This window comes from Rissa tridactyla, chromosome 2, assembly GCF_028500815.1.
Source record: "Rissa tridactyla isolate bRisTri1 chromosome 2, bRisTri1.patW.cur.20221130, whole genome shotgun sequence".
Classification (NCBI taxonomy): Eukaryota; Metazoa; Chordata; class Aves; order Charadriiformes; family Laridae; genus Rissa; species Rissa tridactyla.
The window spans coordinates 130,302,373-130,317,842 of record NC_071467.1 but is presented as its reverse complement, the minus strand read 5'-3'; the positions used below and the strand labels follow the sequence as shown (position 1 = coordinate 130,317,842).

The following is a 15,470-nucleotide window of genomic DNA, read 5'->3' as shown; positions in this document are numbered from 1 at the left end:
TCTGTGAAAAGGTCTTTAGGAAAGACAACATCCCGGGGTCACATCCCATAAATAGAGGTGGATTTAAAAATCAAACTTAGCTGGAGGTTTTCGTTTTGTTTTTGTGGGGGTTTGTTTGTTTAGTCAGTTATCTCTCTGCTGCTTGGCTTGTTTCTTTCAGACAGGATAGCGTAATTCAGGGCATTTTTATTGCTTCACCTCTGAAGAGCTTGTCTATGCACAGTCTGGAACTGAAATAACCGAAATTAGAAGTAATTTAACACCTTTAGTTATTTTAGTATAAGTCTTTATCCGAACATGCTCTTTCGTTTCTGATTATGAGTATCCTATTTCAGTTTAGCATAGCTGTAAGTTAAATCAAAACAGGATATGAATAATCTTAAAGGAGTAAATTAGGTACAATTTTAGTTATTTCAATTCTAGCCTCGTGTAGATAGATAGGTTAGTCCTGAGTTAGGGTCTTTCTTGACACCTGATTGTATTTGGTGCAATAAATCACTTGTCTCGGGCCAGATATTGGTAGAGATGTCTGCATCAAGAAAATGAGTTGATGCTAATCATCACCTTTACGGGGTAGTGTCCTTGCGGAGGTTAAAGGGCAGATAAAAATAGAAATTCTTCACTTCTGGATGCTGCTTCTGGGAGTCAGTAGAGTCAGGCAAAGGGTGCTCTGCTGCCTTCTTTTTCTTTTTTTAGGTCAAGCAGGAGAATATTCTGTCAGGCTAATGCTGTCCACCAGAATGAATTTTAATTAAAAAGAAAAAGTTATCATCCAAAATTTTGGTTTGGTTTGGTTTTTTTTTTCGAGAACTTAGGACACTGAAAATAATTGCTGTAAGTACAGGTCTGGCTGATGTTCAAGTTAACGGTGTGTTTATTGTTTGCAGGGGATGGTAGCAGCTCTTCTGAAAATAAAGCTTTTCTAACAACAAGTGGAAATGTAAAGATATTCCTGATAATAGGAAGCAATGAATCATAGTTTTAAAAAAAGAAAACAGGGTTGAGTAACTTTAGCACTTGTCCTTCTGTGGATTTTTGTAATTTTAAAATCAAATTCTGCTTCTCCACCAAGGTATTTCTCTTAGTTTTATGAAAACATCAGACAAACACAATTCAGGTATTTGCCTAAACGGGGCTGCGGTGAGGCTGAATTTTGAGGGTTTTGAGGCATAATGTAAGCAGAAGTCATATGTTGTGCTTTAAGGTGGGTTATCTACTATACTCTAGCTTGCAATGCAAGTTGTACCAACAGGCTCAAAAGATTTCTGCAAGAAGTGACTTATTTTAAGTCCTAGAATGTTACTAAAAACTTACTTTGTTGATGCTAGTGAGGCACATTGCCGTGATATTGACCCAAATTCAGTTGCGTTACTGCATTCTGAGCATAAATGTTTTCTCCTTCAGTTTTATTCGAGACCTGGGAGCTCTCCCCCAGGCTTTAATCCAAGGTTACAGGACTGGAACTGCTATGGGAAAGCTGCAGTTTTAGGCAAAACCTCACTTCTCAAGCTCCTGAGGATCTAGTTGGCCTTTTAAAGGATGGGGACGCACAATTATCTTGTGTGTATAGAGAGCATGTATGTAATGCATTTAAGTTATTAATATCGAACGGTATGGATGAAGAACTTCAAAAAGTGGGTTCTTTCTCAGAAGTAACCTAGACGTCTGTTTTTAATGTTGTTCAGCAGGAACTGAAAAAGGAAAGGTAAAAACCCTTAATTCGAGATATTTCTGAGCAGACACGGTCTTATCTAATAACAACACTGAACATATGCTTTTTTCTGAGGCAGATTTCTGCTGTGAAAGCTTAATGGGTTTTTTTTCTTCCTTCAAAGTAAATATGTGTTCAGGAAGGAGTAATAAGAACTTAGACTGTAGGGAGCCTGCTGAATATTAGCAAATTTAGTACTCTGAGGATGAAAACTTTGTTCTGGTCTGTTTTGGGAGTTTGAAATAAAAGCACAAACCGTGACAATGGTATGTTGCATGTATGTGTGAAGTTTAGAACGTGTATATTCATAGGTTCCCTTTTTTTCCCCCCTCCCCCTTTTAACATGTAGATTTATGAGGAATCAAAGATGAACTTGGAGCAGGAGAGGCCTTTTGTCTGCAGTGCCCCAGGCTGCTCACAGGTGAGTGGAGTCAGCAGTGATATTAATTGAGTCCTCAGCACTAGCTCTGGCTTGTATAATGCCTCCTGATATATTAACACATGTCTAATAATAATATGTGTGTTGGTTTTTGGTTGTTTTTTTTTTTTAAGTCCTTCCCCCCGCCTCAATCCCCTCCTTACCCCACAAGACATTATTACAAAATACTTAAAATACAACAGCCAGTCAAAAGTGAGTTGGTAAAAGTGCTTCTCAAGCTGCTTTTGTGCCTTCCCTCATCCCCGAGCCTAATGTTTCAAGCCAGGTATTGCAAATTCCTTTAGTAGCTAGCAAGAAAGGACGCACTGGGCAGGACACATTTGTCTGTCTTCTACTTAGATGTATGATAGAATATATTATGTTTCCTATTGGATGTGGGTTACCACCTCCTCATTATTTTTTTCTTTAATACTTAAATGCAATGATATCTTATCAGCTTTTTTTTTTTTTTTTTAAATCTTTGAGACATCTTCCTACTAAAGATTCTCTATAGAAAGTGCAGCCTGTAGACAAATTCTGCCCCAGGATGTGCATTTGGGATTCCTCTTGACTGGTGATCTGCCATGTGCCTCTGAGGGTATAATCTGACCTGTAACATTAGATATTTAATGATCTTAAAAAACCTGAAGTGACAAGGATTTTACCTGCTGAGATTTTGAATTGGGATTTATGTGTTTTTTCGATGATTTTGCAGTGGTGAGGGAAGTTCCCCTCCCATGCAGTGATGAGGGAAGTTCCACATGTGGTGCTTCTGACCCTAATTCGGTTTAGTGACAAGAGATTGTGAGTAAAATCTTCAGGCAAGGGCATCTTTTGGGCTTTTGCCACAGGCTTCTCGGATGCATCTGTTTTAAGTGATCTAGCTTACCCATTTACCAGAGTCCTCTTCTCTTAATGAGGGTAACTTGTCCCTGCTTTAACTGTGTGTTGGGAGTTTTCAGCTGGCTAATATTTTTACAACCCTTTAGGTTCTTGTGGTGGAATGATGGGTGAGTGTTACTGGAGTGTAGGTGTTGATTTTGCCAAGAGCTGAAATAAGGAAAGGGAGAAGCCTGAGGTCTGGGTAACAACTGGCTGAGCAGCTTTGCTGTTTCAGTAGGTGGGAGCCTTCCTACGGGTGTCAGAGTGCATCTTTTGGATTGTCCCTCCAATCGAGGATTTGTCACCTCAAATCTCCACATGCAGGGTTAAACTTTCACCATTCTGTCACGCAGGTAGAATAAAAGTATCTGAGTTTTATAGTCAAGTTTTGTTTACCTTTTTGTTGAATCTTAAAACTAACTTCCACTCAAATCAGTGGACATAGGTGTTTTCATGTCAGCTATTGATTAATTTCTTCAGTGGAGGAGAAGCTGATCCCAAACAAGCTCATTTAAGTTTTCAGAGAGCGGGTTTGGTTGTATGTTGTTACAATTTGGAAAGACAAGCAAAGTAGGTGTGATTTAATGTTAAAAAACATTTCATTTCCCATTTAAAAACATGACCTCCATTTATTGGAAACGAGGACTTGACAGAAGTGCACGGTGCAGCCCTGCTATCCAGCTAAGCTGCCTGGGGACTGGCTTCTCCGTCAGCCAGTGCAGATGTGCACTGAGGGCTGAGGGAGTTGACCTTTTGCACAAGGAAGAAAGTAGCCTTACAAAAAGGACGGAGAAGTCTGGGTTGGAGGAATAGCTTCTCCTCAGTTGCCCCATGCGCTCTTTAAGCTGGCTGATTTCACCCTGAAGACAGAGCGTGGCGTCCATGAAGGAAAATCCATTTCCACAAGAACAAAACGTGGGGTTTTTTTGTTTGGTTTTTTTTTTTCCCCTCGCAATTTCATCAAGCAAGGTCTTTCACATATTCCCTTTGTTCTTAGCATGAATTTCTAGTCCTGCATTTCTTCCAGATGAGTAAGCAATGAACCAGGATTTCACAGTGAGGAAAAGGTCTTCGGGATTTTTTTTTTTTTCCAGAGAATTCATTCCTATTATTTATGCTGCTTTGTCTATGGGCTTAGAGAGATTCTCAGAAGGTGTAACATACTGCAACTATTTATGCTATAGCCACAAGCAAAGTCACTTAGCCAAGAATACACTGTGCTGGAAGCATTAAGTCACTTTAACTCTGTTGTTGCCAGTTTTTTTGCAGTCTCCTACATACCTGTTGCTTTAAAAAGCTGCTTTTAAATTCTTTTTTTTGTTTTCTCAAGCCCTGCTGATACAACTTTTGGCCTTTGCTAGCCCTGGAATGACCTATTACAGTAGCAAAGGTCTGTGTATGCACCTTAAGGAAACTTAACAGAACCAGTCTGCTTTTTGAGCCCAAGTGTGCAAGTGCTTGAACATTTATTCAAGCTTGTCTCTTTGTCTTCTTCAAAAGAACCTATTTGTTGTAGAAGTCTGTTATCAGACTGTGAAGCAAACTTAGCACACTGATTAGTTTCTTACAAAGCACATCTCTCCACCTTCTCTGCTTGAGAATAATTTAATTTAATATCATAAAGGGTCATAAATAGTTGTTATATACTGAGCACTATTGCCTTGCCACTTTGAATCAAGTCAAAGTATCAGAGGTTTCCGAAATTAAAGATGCATTTTGCCTGAATACTTTTGGGTAGGGAAAGGCTGGCTTATTTGATTATTTTTATTGCTGTTCAGCAGATACCGGTTGCAGAAAGACACAAAAGCAGAAAAATCCAGTAAAGTGATTTAAGATATGCCACATTACTTTGCGTTTGCCGTGGGCTAAGAGCGTACACAACAGCAGTTATCGCAGATCCTCAGGCACGTGGTGACTTGTGAGGCTGCGGTAGCTGGAGCCCGTGTCTGAGACCCTCAGAATCCAAAACTTGGTCTGCAACTTTTTCAAGCAAATGCATGACACCTTGCGGTTTGCAACCCCAGAGAGCACTGCAGCAAGTATGTTTCTAAGTAGAGTACAGCTATTTGTTACTCATACTCACTTGCTTTTTCAAATATTCTGTTTCCTGTGCCATTTGGACACATTTCTAGCTGGATACATTTCTTTCTCTCTCTCATTTTTGAAATTCTGTCCAATGCCAAAAGTTTATTAGAGAATTAAATTCTTCTTTTTTTTTTTTTCTTTCTCTCTCTTCCTCTCTCTCTCTGTGTTTGCCTGACAGCGTTTTCCAACAGAGGATCATCTGATGATTCACAGGCACAAACATGAAATGACTTTGAAGTTTCCTTCAATAAAAACAGATAATATGTTATCAGGTAAGAAGACACAAATTCAAGAGTCAAGATAACTATTCAGATGATGTTGAAAGCATGACTCCTACTGGAAAGCTACTGGCAAAATACCTCCAAGATTGGTTTTAAAGAGCCCCAGCTCCAATTAAATAATAAGTAGAGGTGGAATAAGCTAGAATGCATATCTTTGAACAAAAAGACAGTTGCCATGCTTATGCCTTCCTGCAGTTTTGGCATGAGAGGGAGAGAAATTGTTGAACCTCAGCCACGCTGGCAGCTCTATCGCTGACTCCCGTGTCAACGTGCCGGTGAAATGCAGGCACTTGAGCACATGTCACCTGGGAGCCCAGCAGTGAGCGTGTTAATGAAGTGCATTTGTACTGTTCCTATAAGACTCACTATTTAAGTTTGACAGGCTCGCTTCAGCAACTGTGACTGGCCACATCGTATGAGCCACCTTTATGGTGGCTCAAGACCTGCCCACTGTAAATAGCTGTAACCAGAAAGGTAATATCCAGTGGGTAATACCCAGTACTCTTTCCCCTTAAAGGTAAACATCTTTCTCTGCTCTTCCCCCGTCATACACAGAGATTATTTGGTATTATGTGCAATTACATCCTTTAGTTTCCTATGTAGTTTTTTCATACTCTTGTCTGAGAAACCATGCATCGGTGGCTTGCTGGCATTCAGTGAGTGCTGGGTACGGTCAGGCTAGCCTTAATCTTACCACTTCTCTCCTCTCCTATTCCCTTTCCTATTGTATATTCCTTGGGCTATAGTAATGGATTATTAATAATATCACTAGGATTTTTCCGGTTTCAAAGTAATTGTAGAAAAACCCCTATGATGCAAATGTGTGTGTGTGTATGTTAACCAGTGTTTGATATTTATCTTTTGAAATGGGCTTCTTCACGGTAAATTGTGCCATTTTAGGTGCAAATATATCATGGTTAAAGGGTCTCCAGCAGACTACCCTTTTTACAGATAAACCGCTTTCATTTTTATGAAAATCATAATTGGGCAGCAATTGCTTGCAAATACTTGATTTAGGCTTTTTTTGTTGTTGATGTTGTTTTGTTGGGACTTTTTAGGCACCAGGTGAGAAATGAGACAGATCTTGTCCCAAATAGAATTTATGTTCCTCTTGCACTTGAAAATGCCATAGTGGACTAAGTTTAGAAAGATGTACACAACACGTTGAAGAGTAGGACTTGTAAAGCGCCTGCATGCCAGCTATGCCCACAGAATCCTGTGTTTGCAAGCACGAGTGAGAAAATGCTGCTCTTGCACTTGGCCGTGTCCTCTGGCAGTGAAACCGCTCGAAGACATCTGTACTGTGGGCACATTCAGCCTGTGAAAGTGCTGGCTTTTGTTAGAACTTTCTGTTTGGCAAGACTTTTACTCGAAGGCAGTTTCTAAGGAGCATATTCTGTCGTCAGGAGTCCCCTGAGTAGTGTAGCTCCATTTATGTTTGGTAACTTCTATGAGATAGAATCCACTGCTACTTCCAGTGGGTTGCTTTCCCAGGCAAAATGCTCTGACTGGCTTCCTCCACCACCACCACCAGTAGTGGGGCCCCTAGACCTCCCGTTAGCCAACTAAGTACGTAGAAATGCAGAATTTTGTGCCCAGAAAGGCTCCAAGATTGCTTTTGAGGGATGTACTCTTTGCGCTTTGCGGATGATGATCCTCTCTAGTAAAGAAAGAGTAAAAAGCTGCACGTGTTCTCAAAGGCTGCGGCAAATGTGCCTGACCGTAATGGTCTGGCAACCTGGTTCTGCTGTGTCTGATTTTTCTTTTTGTGTTCGTTTGGTGGATTTGTTTGGCATTTTGAAATCCTTAGTTTGGAAGCATCATAGATCATCTACTCTCTGCAGGGAGACATTGAAAAATAGTTGTTTCATTACCCACCTAAACCCTGGGGAAATCTAAATACCTTAAAGTTTAAGATGTTTTATTCTTAGATTTCGTAATGAAAAATTAATGATATATGGCGAAAAGAGACAGACTTTTCTCGTAGACATTTGTCTTCATGTCTTCCTTCTTGTTTTTGCATTTTTGCTTATTTGACTTTTTTTTTTTTTTTTTGGAAAAAATTGTTTCTGTCATCAGTAGGTTCAAAGAATGGCAGCAGCAATTGCCCTATAATAAGCCAGGTGCAGTGTTAGTGTGCATTTTTTCCCTCCTCTTTTTATTAAGGTACCTAGATGTCAGTCTTTCTCCTTTTTTCCAGTATGTCGTATACTACCTTTTCATGTGTTGTATTTGAATCCATTCATTATTAGAAATTAGTAATGCAAAATAATGGACTGTAAGCTTTTAGGTAGCCATTAGAATGATCTTTGATTCTGGAGGTAGCTAGTACCCAGTCTGGGGTCAGTATAACATCAGTAATATTTAACACACGTTAAGCATGTCTTCTATAAACTGTTATTGGAGGTAGTCACTAAAACTGAGGGGCTGTCGGTCTTGTACCAATACAAAATCTTAGAAACTAAGCAAAATATGACTTGAAGTAGGAACCTGTTTCTTGTGTGAAATCTGTGGTAGAGTTCTGAAATACCAGTTTCTAAGTGAGAGGTAAAGTTATGTTCTACGTTGTTATGTAGGTGGGGATAGTGTTTAATAAACAAGGCTCTGTGACCTTATTGAAATTATTGGCGCTATAGTGGTTTATCAGGTATGTCTAGCCAAGGGCTTCCTGGTTATCAACTAGCTCCACTATATTTCCTTAAATTTTTTTGATGCTGGCTGAAGAAGGACAAGTCTTATTAAATCCAGTGACTTCTAAACTAATTCAGAAACTCCAGGCACACACATACACTAAATAGCTTTATGGTCTCTGCCTGTATAAATGGAAGGCACATTCGCTAAAGGCATTGCATGAAAATGCAGCTGATCTTTTTGTTGGATATTTTGACATTTGTTTAAAAAGACAGAAAAAAGACTGTAATATTATTTGTTCCTTTTTGTGTATGTATTTTATTTTTGTTTGTTAGAAAGCCTTGTTGTGAGTATGGATAGAGAGTTATTGACGGTTTCCGTTTCCATCTTTCTTAGCCAAAAAAGAGCTGTTTGAGATAACACAGAATATCTTGTGTAAGTTTTGCATGCTAGTTATCATTGCAGTAAACTCTGTAGTTAGGTTGACTGAAATAGATGTCATCTCTACTGTTGTGCTAACTAAACACTGCATTGCTTTGAAACTCTGTAGTTTGTTGTGTGTCAAACCTCTTGTTGTTTTAACACCAAAATATTAATGTCCATGGGACAGGTGGTTTCCTCCAGGTAAGGACTAAAAGTGGTGAGGAACTGAACTTTGGGAGTTGGGGACACTGAAATTCCTGTGGTATCAAACTTGGGAAAGGAAGGGATGACGCCATACCATCACTGGAGGGCAGAAAGTCCTTCCAAAAGAGCTGCTAGCAGGTACAGGAGAGGCCAGGACTATCTATATAGAAACCTTGTTTCTTCCTGCTTCTATTTACTTGAAATCCAATCCTCTAGATTTTTGGTGGTAAAGCCCACTGTGGAGATAGAAACAGTCTCCTCTAGATGAAAAAGGGTATGTGCTAAAAGTAATGCAAATGTATTACTTTTCCCAGGTAATTGGGTCAGTGAGGTAACTTATGGCATCCTTGGTTGACTTATTTTTTTTTTCTCCTTGTGGTTTACACAAGGAGGTTTATCTAGGTATGAATTTGTGGAGTGCAAAATGATTGGTTATCAGGAAAAATAATTTTGTTTGATTTCTTGTTCGCTTGTGTGTCCCTTGCTTTACCAAATAATGAAATGAAAAGTCTTCTAAAATTCAACTGGTCAGGTTCTGAGTGACCAGACGAGGTAATAGATAAGTTGTACCAGTACGTGTACCCCAACAGAAAGTCCAACCAGTGCTTTAAACAGTGAATCTTTAAGCTGTAAAGTTCTTGGGAGCCCTTTTTTGTTTGTGAGCCCCTGGGTGAGGGCAGTTCCACCAGTTATGACTGGGTGCACCTCTTTCTCCTCTTCTCTTCCATCACCTGCGTGAGATGTTGTGACCTTGAGCTTGTTGGTGCACTTGGGAAGTAACCTGCCAAATCAACAAAGAAACCTTCTTGAATTTCTCAGGACGTTCCTCTTTCCTTGTGGCTGCTTGATGGGCAGCCCTTCAAATTTCAGTGCTAGCCTTATTCCTCTGACTTTGTTATCATTGTGTGAAAGTATAACATGGGTAAGTATATAGCTTCAACAGAGCCCACAGCTGAACAAGCCAAATGCCTGTTATTACTGCACATCAGACTAAACATTATTTTTTTTTTTTAAAAGAAAGATGAAGAATCAAGTTACACACTTTGGCGCTGTGCTGTTAGATATCTCTTACTGAATCTGGCTTTGTATTTTTTTTTTTTTTTAAATGAAAGCTTGTTTCACATAACTGTCCTTTGGTTCTCCAAGTTTTTCCTTAACTGGTATCATGCTTTAAAGTTTTCATTCGTGCTTTGGGGGATGAAACTCTAGGATCCAAGGTAGTTTTACAAAATGCATTCAAATAAACTCTCTATAGAGCAAGCTAATGTTGCGTTTCCTGGGCTGTTATTTTGAAAGCAATATATTGAGATGGAGTGTCCTTTCTGAGACTATTATTTCAGTAATTGCAAAAACAGCCCTAAACCAAACAACAACAACAACAAAATTAGCATAGCTAAACATAATGAATATATAATGGGATCTTTTTACTGAAGTCTTCAAATTTCCCATTGACTTATACGATATATTTTTTAATTACTTTGGAGAATCAGGCATCGCTTCAGACACTGAGGACAGGTTTTCAAAATGGTCAGCAGCAAAAAGATATTCAGTATGTCAGGTTCAGGTCAGAATCCGATTGCTGAATGCTTCTGAAACCCTCTCCTGTAAGATACAGTAGGTTGACTTGGGATCTGCGCAGGTGAGACCATTTGATCTTGCTCTGGGGCTTTTATGTTGTCCACTTACGTTTTTGAGGTTTATTTGAGCTTAATGTTTCTTGCGGCCTTTCTGGCCACGACTGTGTCATCAGAGAGGCCGATTATTCACCCGAGTAATAGGCTGAACAAAACATTTATTGCCTAGTCTGAAGCTCGATGGGTTCTGTGTTCAACCTGGTGGTAGAGGAGAGATAGAAAGTATTTCCTAAGTAATTGTCAGGTGACGCAGGTTCGCCTGTGAAGTGGCAGTTGGCTAGAGGTAGATGCCTCAATGCATACTAGACTAGTTCTGGCAGCAGTTGGGGATGGAAAGATTTTTATATGTTGAACAACGGGACTGGGTTGGGACGGCTGGTCAGTACGATAGCCAGATATCCAGGGTTAACCCAGACAGACCTGTATCCCAGGCTGCCCGGTTCAAAATGCACCTTGGGCCATTAAAACCCTGGGTTGTGCATGTGACAGCTTCCTACAGTAACGCGTGTCCTCAGCAGGAATGCTGAGAGTGGTGCTAGCTCTGTCTGAGTTTTGGTCCAGATGGGTCTGGCACGTCCAGTTGCTGAAGTACAACAAATCAGAGCCCTGTTCTCAGTGAGCCTGCAATAGTTGTGGGCGCTGGTGATAGCAACAAAAGGTTTGTTTGTACCAACAGAGAACAGTGAGGTCAGGCACAAGCTGTTGGAACTATTAATGCATTTTTAAGTGCTGAGAATTAGGAATATTTTATTAATTCTGGGAGACCTGAATGTACAATTTATGCTAGGGTGTCCTTTGTGATATCATTCTCAATTAAAACACAAGGGCTTGCCTAATGTAGGTAAAAGAATGACCGTGGTATTGAGAGTAATATCTTCTACTAGTTTCCCCACCTCCTGAGGGAGAACTGGTGTTTGGCAGGGGCAAAGCAGTTGGTTGCCTCAGGAGCAAAGAAAGCCCATTGGACTTGGCAGCCCCAAAGTCCTGAAACCAGTGAGTGCAATGTATGTGAAATATAACTACTGTATTATGTAAAGTCTCAACATTTTAAAGTCTGGATCCTTATCAGTTCTGCTCTCATACAAACACAGTGGTTTCATGGACTTCTGTTTTCTGTGAATGTTGAAGGCCGAACTATTGTAAGGTAGAAAGGCAGCTCTTGGTTTACATCTCGCTGAGCTGGCTTCCAGAAGGTCTGTGGATGGAGTTTAGGGGGGGTTTGGTCCCGTCCTGTCCCGTCCCCCGCCCCTGATTCTTGCTGGTCTCATTTCTGGATCATGGAAACTACAGTAACTGCATGGGAAGACTGAGGTAGTAATTTAAGATCACTGTGTTAATATGTAGGTGGTGTAAATAGTGTCATTAATCTATCAGCTTTGATGCTTAAGATAATAAAGTAATTAATTGGGAAGGTCAAATGTAGGCAACACAATGCATGTGATTATCTCAGGCCGCTTGTAGTGCAGAAGATACACTTTCAGCATGCGCGGAGAAAAGCCGATGAGGCATTTGTGCTTTTGAAATCACATTCTTGCTCTGGACTGCTTGGTTTCACTGTTAAAATGGATTTACTTTACTGAGATAACTTTTTTTTTTTTTTTTTTTTTGCCTGTCTGTCTAACATTCATGGAATAGACGCTGAATAAATTGGGAGCTTCAGCTGCATGTGCCTGATCACCATCTTGTTACCCATGAAGTTGCCTCTGGCCTAATGTAGCCTGTTGTAGCAATGCCTGATTTCTGGATCAGCTGCATACCTTGATGAAAAATAATATGACTTTATCTACGTTAGTGTATTCTCTTCTACCCTGCCTCCCAGATTCTGGGATCAAGCAGCTCTGAAAAAATAATATGATTTTTGATTTTAGTGAAAGTGCTGCCATCAACTTCTTTATGAAACCCTAGTTTTTCATCTTGGTCATGAAAATGATACCCTGCTTATTTGATAGGGATATACCGCTTCTGAAAATAAAACATTTCCTGTATTTGCTTCACAGTCAAATACTAACATACCCTTTATGTCCAGGAAGTCTTGGCAATGATTATCTTTGTTTTTCTACAAAGCAATCGTGTTGTTCACTAAAGTAATATTTAAGCCTCTTTGGAAATAGAATCTATTTCGCCTGCTTTTTAGTGTACTTCATTTCCAGTACAAATTGTAGTTCAAGGGCCAAAGGCAACCCTGGTGTAAATCTACTAAGTTCAGTGAGGTTACCCTAGAGATTAGTTTGGCACTACTTATTTAGGATATGGACCTGTAAAGTGACGAGTGTCCTCAGCTCCCATCAATGTCAGCACCTCATTGACTCCTTGTGCTGAGTTCTTGCAAGATCCTTGGAAAGCCTTATGTTTCTGACTCTGGTAATACAGTAGTTAGCTGTGGAAACTAATAGATAAATATGTGTGTGTTCCCAAACACTTGAGTTTTGTTTCCTTTAAGCTCCCAAGTATGATGCTCAAGCCAAAAGAAATAAAACAGACTTTTAGCATTAAGGACTTACTTTTTATGTTTCATTAATATGTTCTATCAGGAATATAAGTGCAAACGAGTGTGTTTACCCTTGAATTACTTGAGAAGGTCAAACCTGTAGGACCACACCTTATACAGGTGGAAATTGGCTTCAGCTGACTTTATGATGGAGGAGTCTGATCCTCCCTCTTAGTTTCCAAGTGGAAACTGTATTTCCTTTTTTACGAGTTCCTTTTGTGCTCCTTTTGTTTATGGGTTGCTGTGTGTTTCTATTCTGATCATGTAAAGTTATTAGTGTCTGGTGACTGTTCCCTGTAAGGGGGAAATATTAGAACTTGACCCAGCTTAGCTAGGTGCAAGAAACCAAATTTGTCTTCCAGAACTCACTGAAGCAGGAAGCTTTTTTCCTGAGGTCAGAATTGGCCCAATATGGGCAACTGGGATTAGTATGACAGAGTTTTCATTTTTTAAAGAATGAATTTCAAACAATAGGGTAGTTGTCAATGACTATGCAGAAGATTATTTTTGAAGAGTGAGTCTAATCTTTCCATAAAATTAGGTACCACAAAGCAGCTTGAGCTGGAATGAAGGCTTGGGAAGAAGAAACTAACATGCAGGAGAGGACTTAATTTATTTTCTTTTCTTTTAATTTGTGTAAAGCTGATAGAACCATATGGATTCTCCCCTGCTTTTGCTAATATGGTTCTGTATTGTAATTTTGAGGGGAATATGGGGAAGCTGGGGTGGAGTTGTTAAGAGCTCGCCTCAGAATGAATGGAGTTGCCTCAGAGCTGACCTCTGAGGAGTCCTTCGTTCCCAAATCTGGGCTTTATTTTTCACTTTCTGAAGAAAGACTAGCCAAGGTCATCACTGAAACTACAGTCCACAGGGCAATTTAGCTTGTCTCTCTTGTGGGCTTTTTGAAAAGGCATCTGAAAACTTTGTACCTTCTTGAGTCCCTCCTGCCTGTGGCATTAAAGAGAATCCCAAATTATTTCTGAGAGGGCAAAAAAGTCCCTAGAGATGAAGGCATGCATTAAAAATCTTTTTGACTCCAAATCTCATGTTTTATATGTATTATCAACACTTCTGGGTATAAAACACATAAGGATACTTCTTTGTGATAGAAGTTTAACATTTCATACCTTTCCCAAGTGTCGTTTCGCTCCTTCTTCAAAAATTGTGTTAGAAGCAGAACTCCTTCTCACTGTGGGTAACTTCGTGTGTTTTGCAAAGTATGTGTATGATTGAGGTGGTTTTCAAGCTCTTGAAGGTGTTAACTAGTGCATATCTGCGGCAGTTACCTGCATGCTACCCTGTAAACGTGCATTGTCACATACACTGTGAGTTGTTCTGCATTGCACCTATTATTGGGGATTTATAGACATTTATAATGACCATTTGCGCAAGTGAAGGATATGCACTTGTGTCACGTGCTCTTGTGAAAACCTGGCTTCTTGTCTTTCTGGTTGAACGATGACTGCTGCCTGGTTTTGGACACTGTTGGCGAGCGCTGCCTGCCTGCTGTCCGTAGCATCGAAATTCAACGCTGTGGGATTTGTTTTTAATGATGGTGGGATGGGAGTGGGAAGGCATAGAGAGGTTAACTAGGACCTCTCTTTTCCTGGCAAACTACTTAATTCTCTCCCTCTCCTTTTGATATTAAATACCGATGATCATTTCTTGTCATATTCTCAGATCAGACTCCTACGCCAACACGCTTTCTGAAGAACTGTGAGGAAGTGGGCCTCTTCAACGACATCGATTGCTCCCTAGAACACGAGTTTAGAAAGGCACAAGAAGAAGAGAACAACAAAAGGGTGAGTGTGAACACACTGAGCCTTTCCTCCCCTGTTGGTTCCTTGAAATGTTAAAGGACTCTGCGTGAAAGCAGATTGAGCTCTAGTACCTGGTAGTAACCTTTTGGTTAGAAACTAGGTGGCACTGTAAGTTGTGACATGCTTTTTAAGCTACTGAAACAGTTAACAAAAATAAACCCCCCGAACCAACAAAAAACCAGCATTAAATTTCCAAAAGCGTGTAACTGTGTTTGCCAGGGTTTCATTCCAAGTCTCTGCTTTTAAGTAAACTATAACACAAACCACACACCTCTTGAGGGAGAGGCTTGGGAAAATTATATCATCTTTGAAGTGAGGATTGCAAACTTGCTCAAATACATTATAGGGAAGTGTGGATTATGAAGGGGCATTTACTTGAAAAAAAAAAAAAAAAATTTTTGCCCTTTCCTCCGCAACACGATGGGCCCCTGAATTTATTTGTCATCGTTACCAGCTTTATCGTGTTTCTGTATTTCTCATAAAGTATTCATGTTGAAGGGGGAAACTTTAACTTGTAATACCTAGTAGATAACATATCCGATTTCCAATTAGTATTCTTTTAGTCTCAGTATTTGTAAGTTTTGGTTGAATTATATAGGCCACTTTGTACGGAGTTAAGTGTACTCCCATGCCCAAAGGTTGTTAGAGTGTTTTGAGGGATCCTAAAGAGCTGTTAAAATTTTCAAGGAATTGTAAAAGAGCTTAATGCACTACAGAGGCCAGCAAGAGGTAACGCATGAAATTCTAACTTTTCAATTAAGATGCAAAGTTCCCGTTGCTTTTGAGAACTAAAACACATGAGTAATGTGGGGCTTCATACAGGAGCATATTGCTCCCGGCAGCCCTCCAACAACCTGCCCAATGCCGCCCCTTCACAACGTTCCTTTTTGTGC

At 39.9% G+C, this 15,470-nt stretch overlaps 1 protein-coding gene across 3 annotated transcripts in view; it reads left to right on the top strand.

The window, feature by feature from the left end:
• The window catches only part of CREB5 (cAMP responsive element binding protein 5), a 261,442-nt gene that overhangs the window by 41,181 nt on the left and 204,791 nt on the right, over positions 1–15,470 (top strand). For 2 of the 3 annotated variants that reach the window (XR_008464938.1, XM_054192084.1), the window contains exons 2-4: positions 2,061–2,132; positions 5,275–5,368; positions 14,438–14,559. Coding sequence is in view for 1 of the 3 variants with exons in the window: in XM_054192084.1 (XP_054048059.1) it covers positions 2,079–2,132; positions 5,275–5,368; positions 14,438–14,559 (270 nt within the window). In the remaining 2 variants the exon portion in view is untranslated. The remainder of the gene's footprint in view (positions 1–2,060; positions 2,133–5,274; positions 5,369–14,437; positions 14,560–15,470) is intronic. The other variant, XM_054192085.1, reaches the window with a different exon arrangement.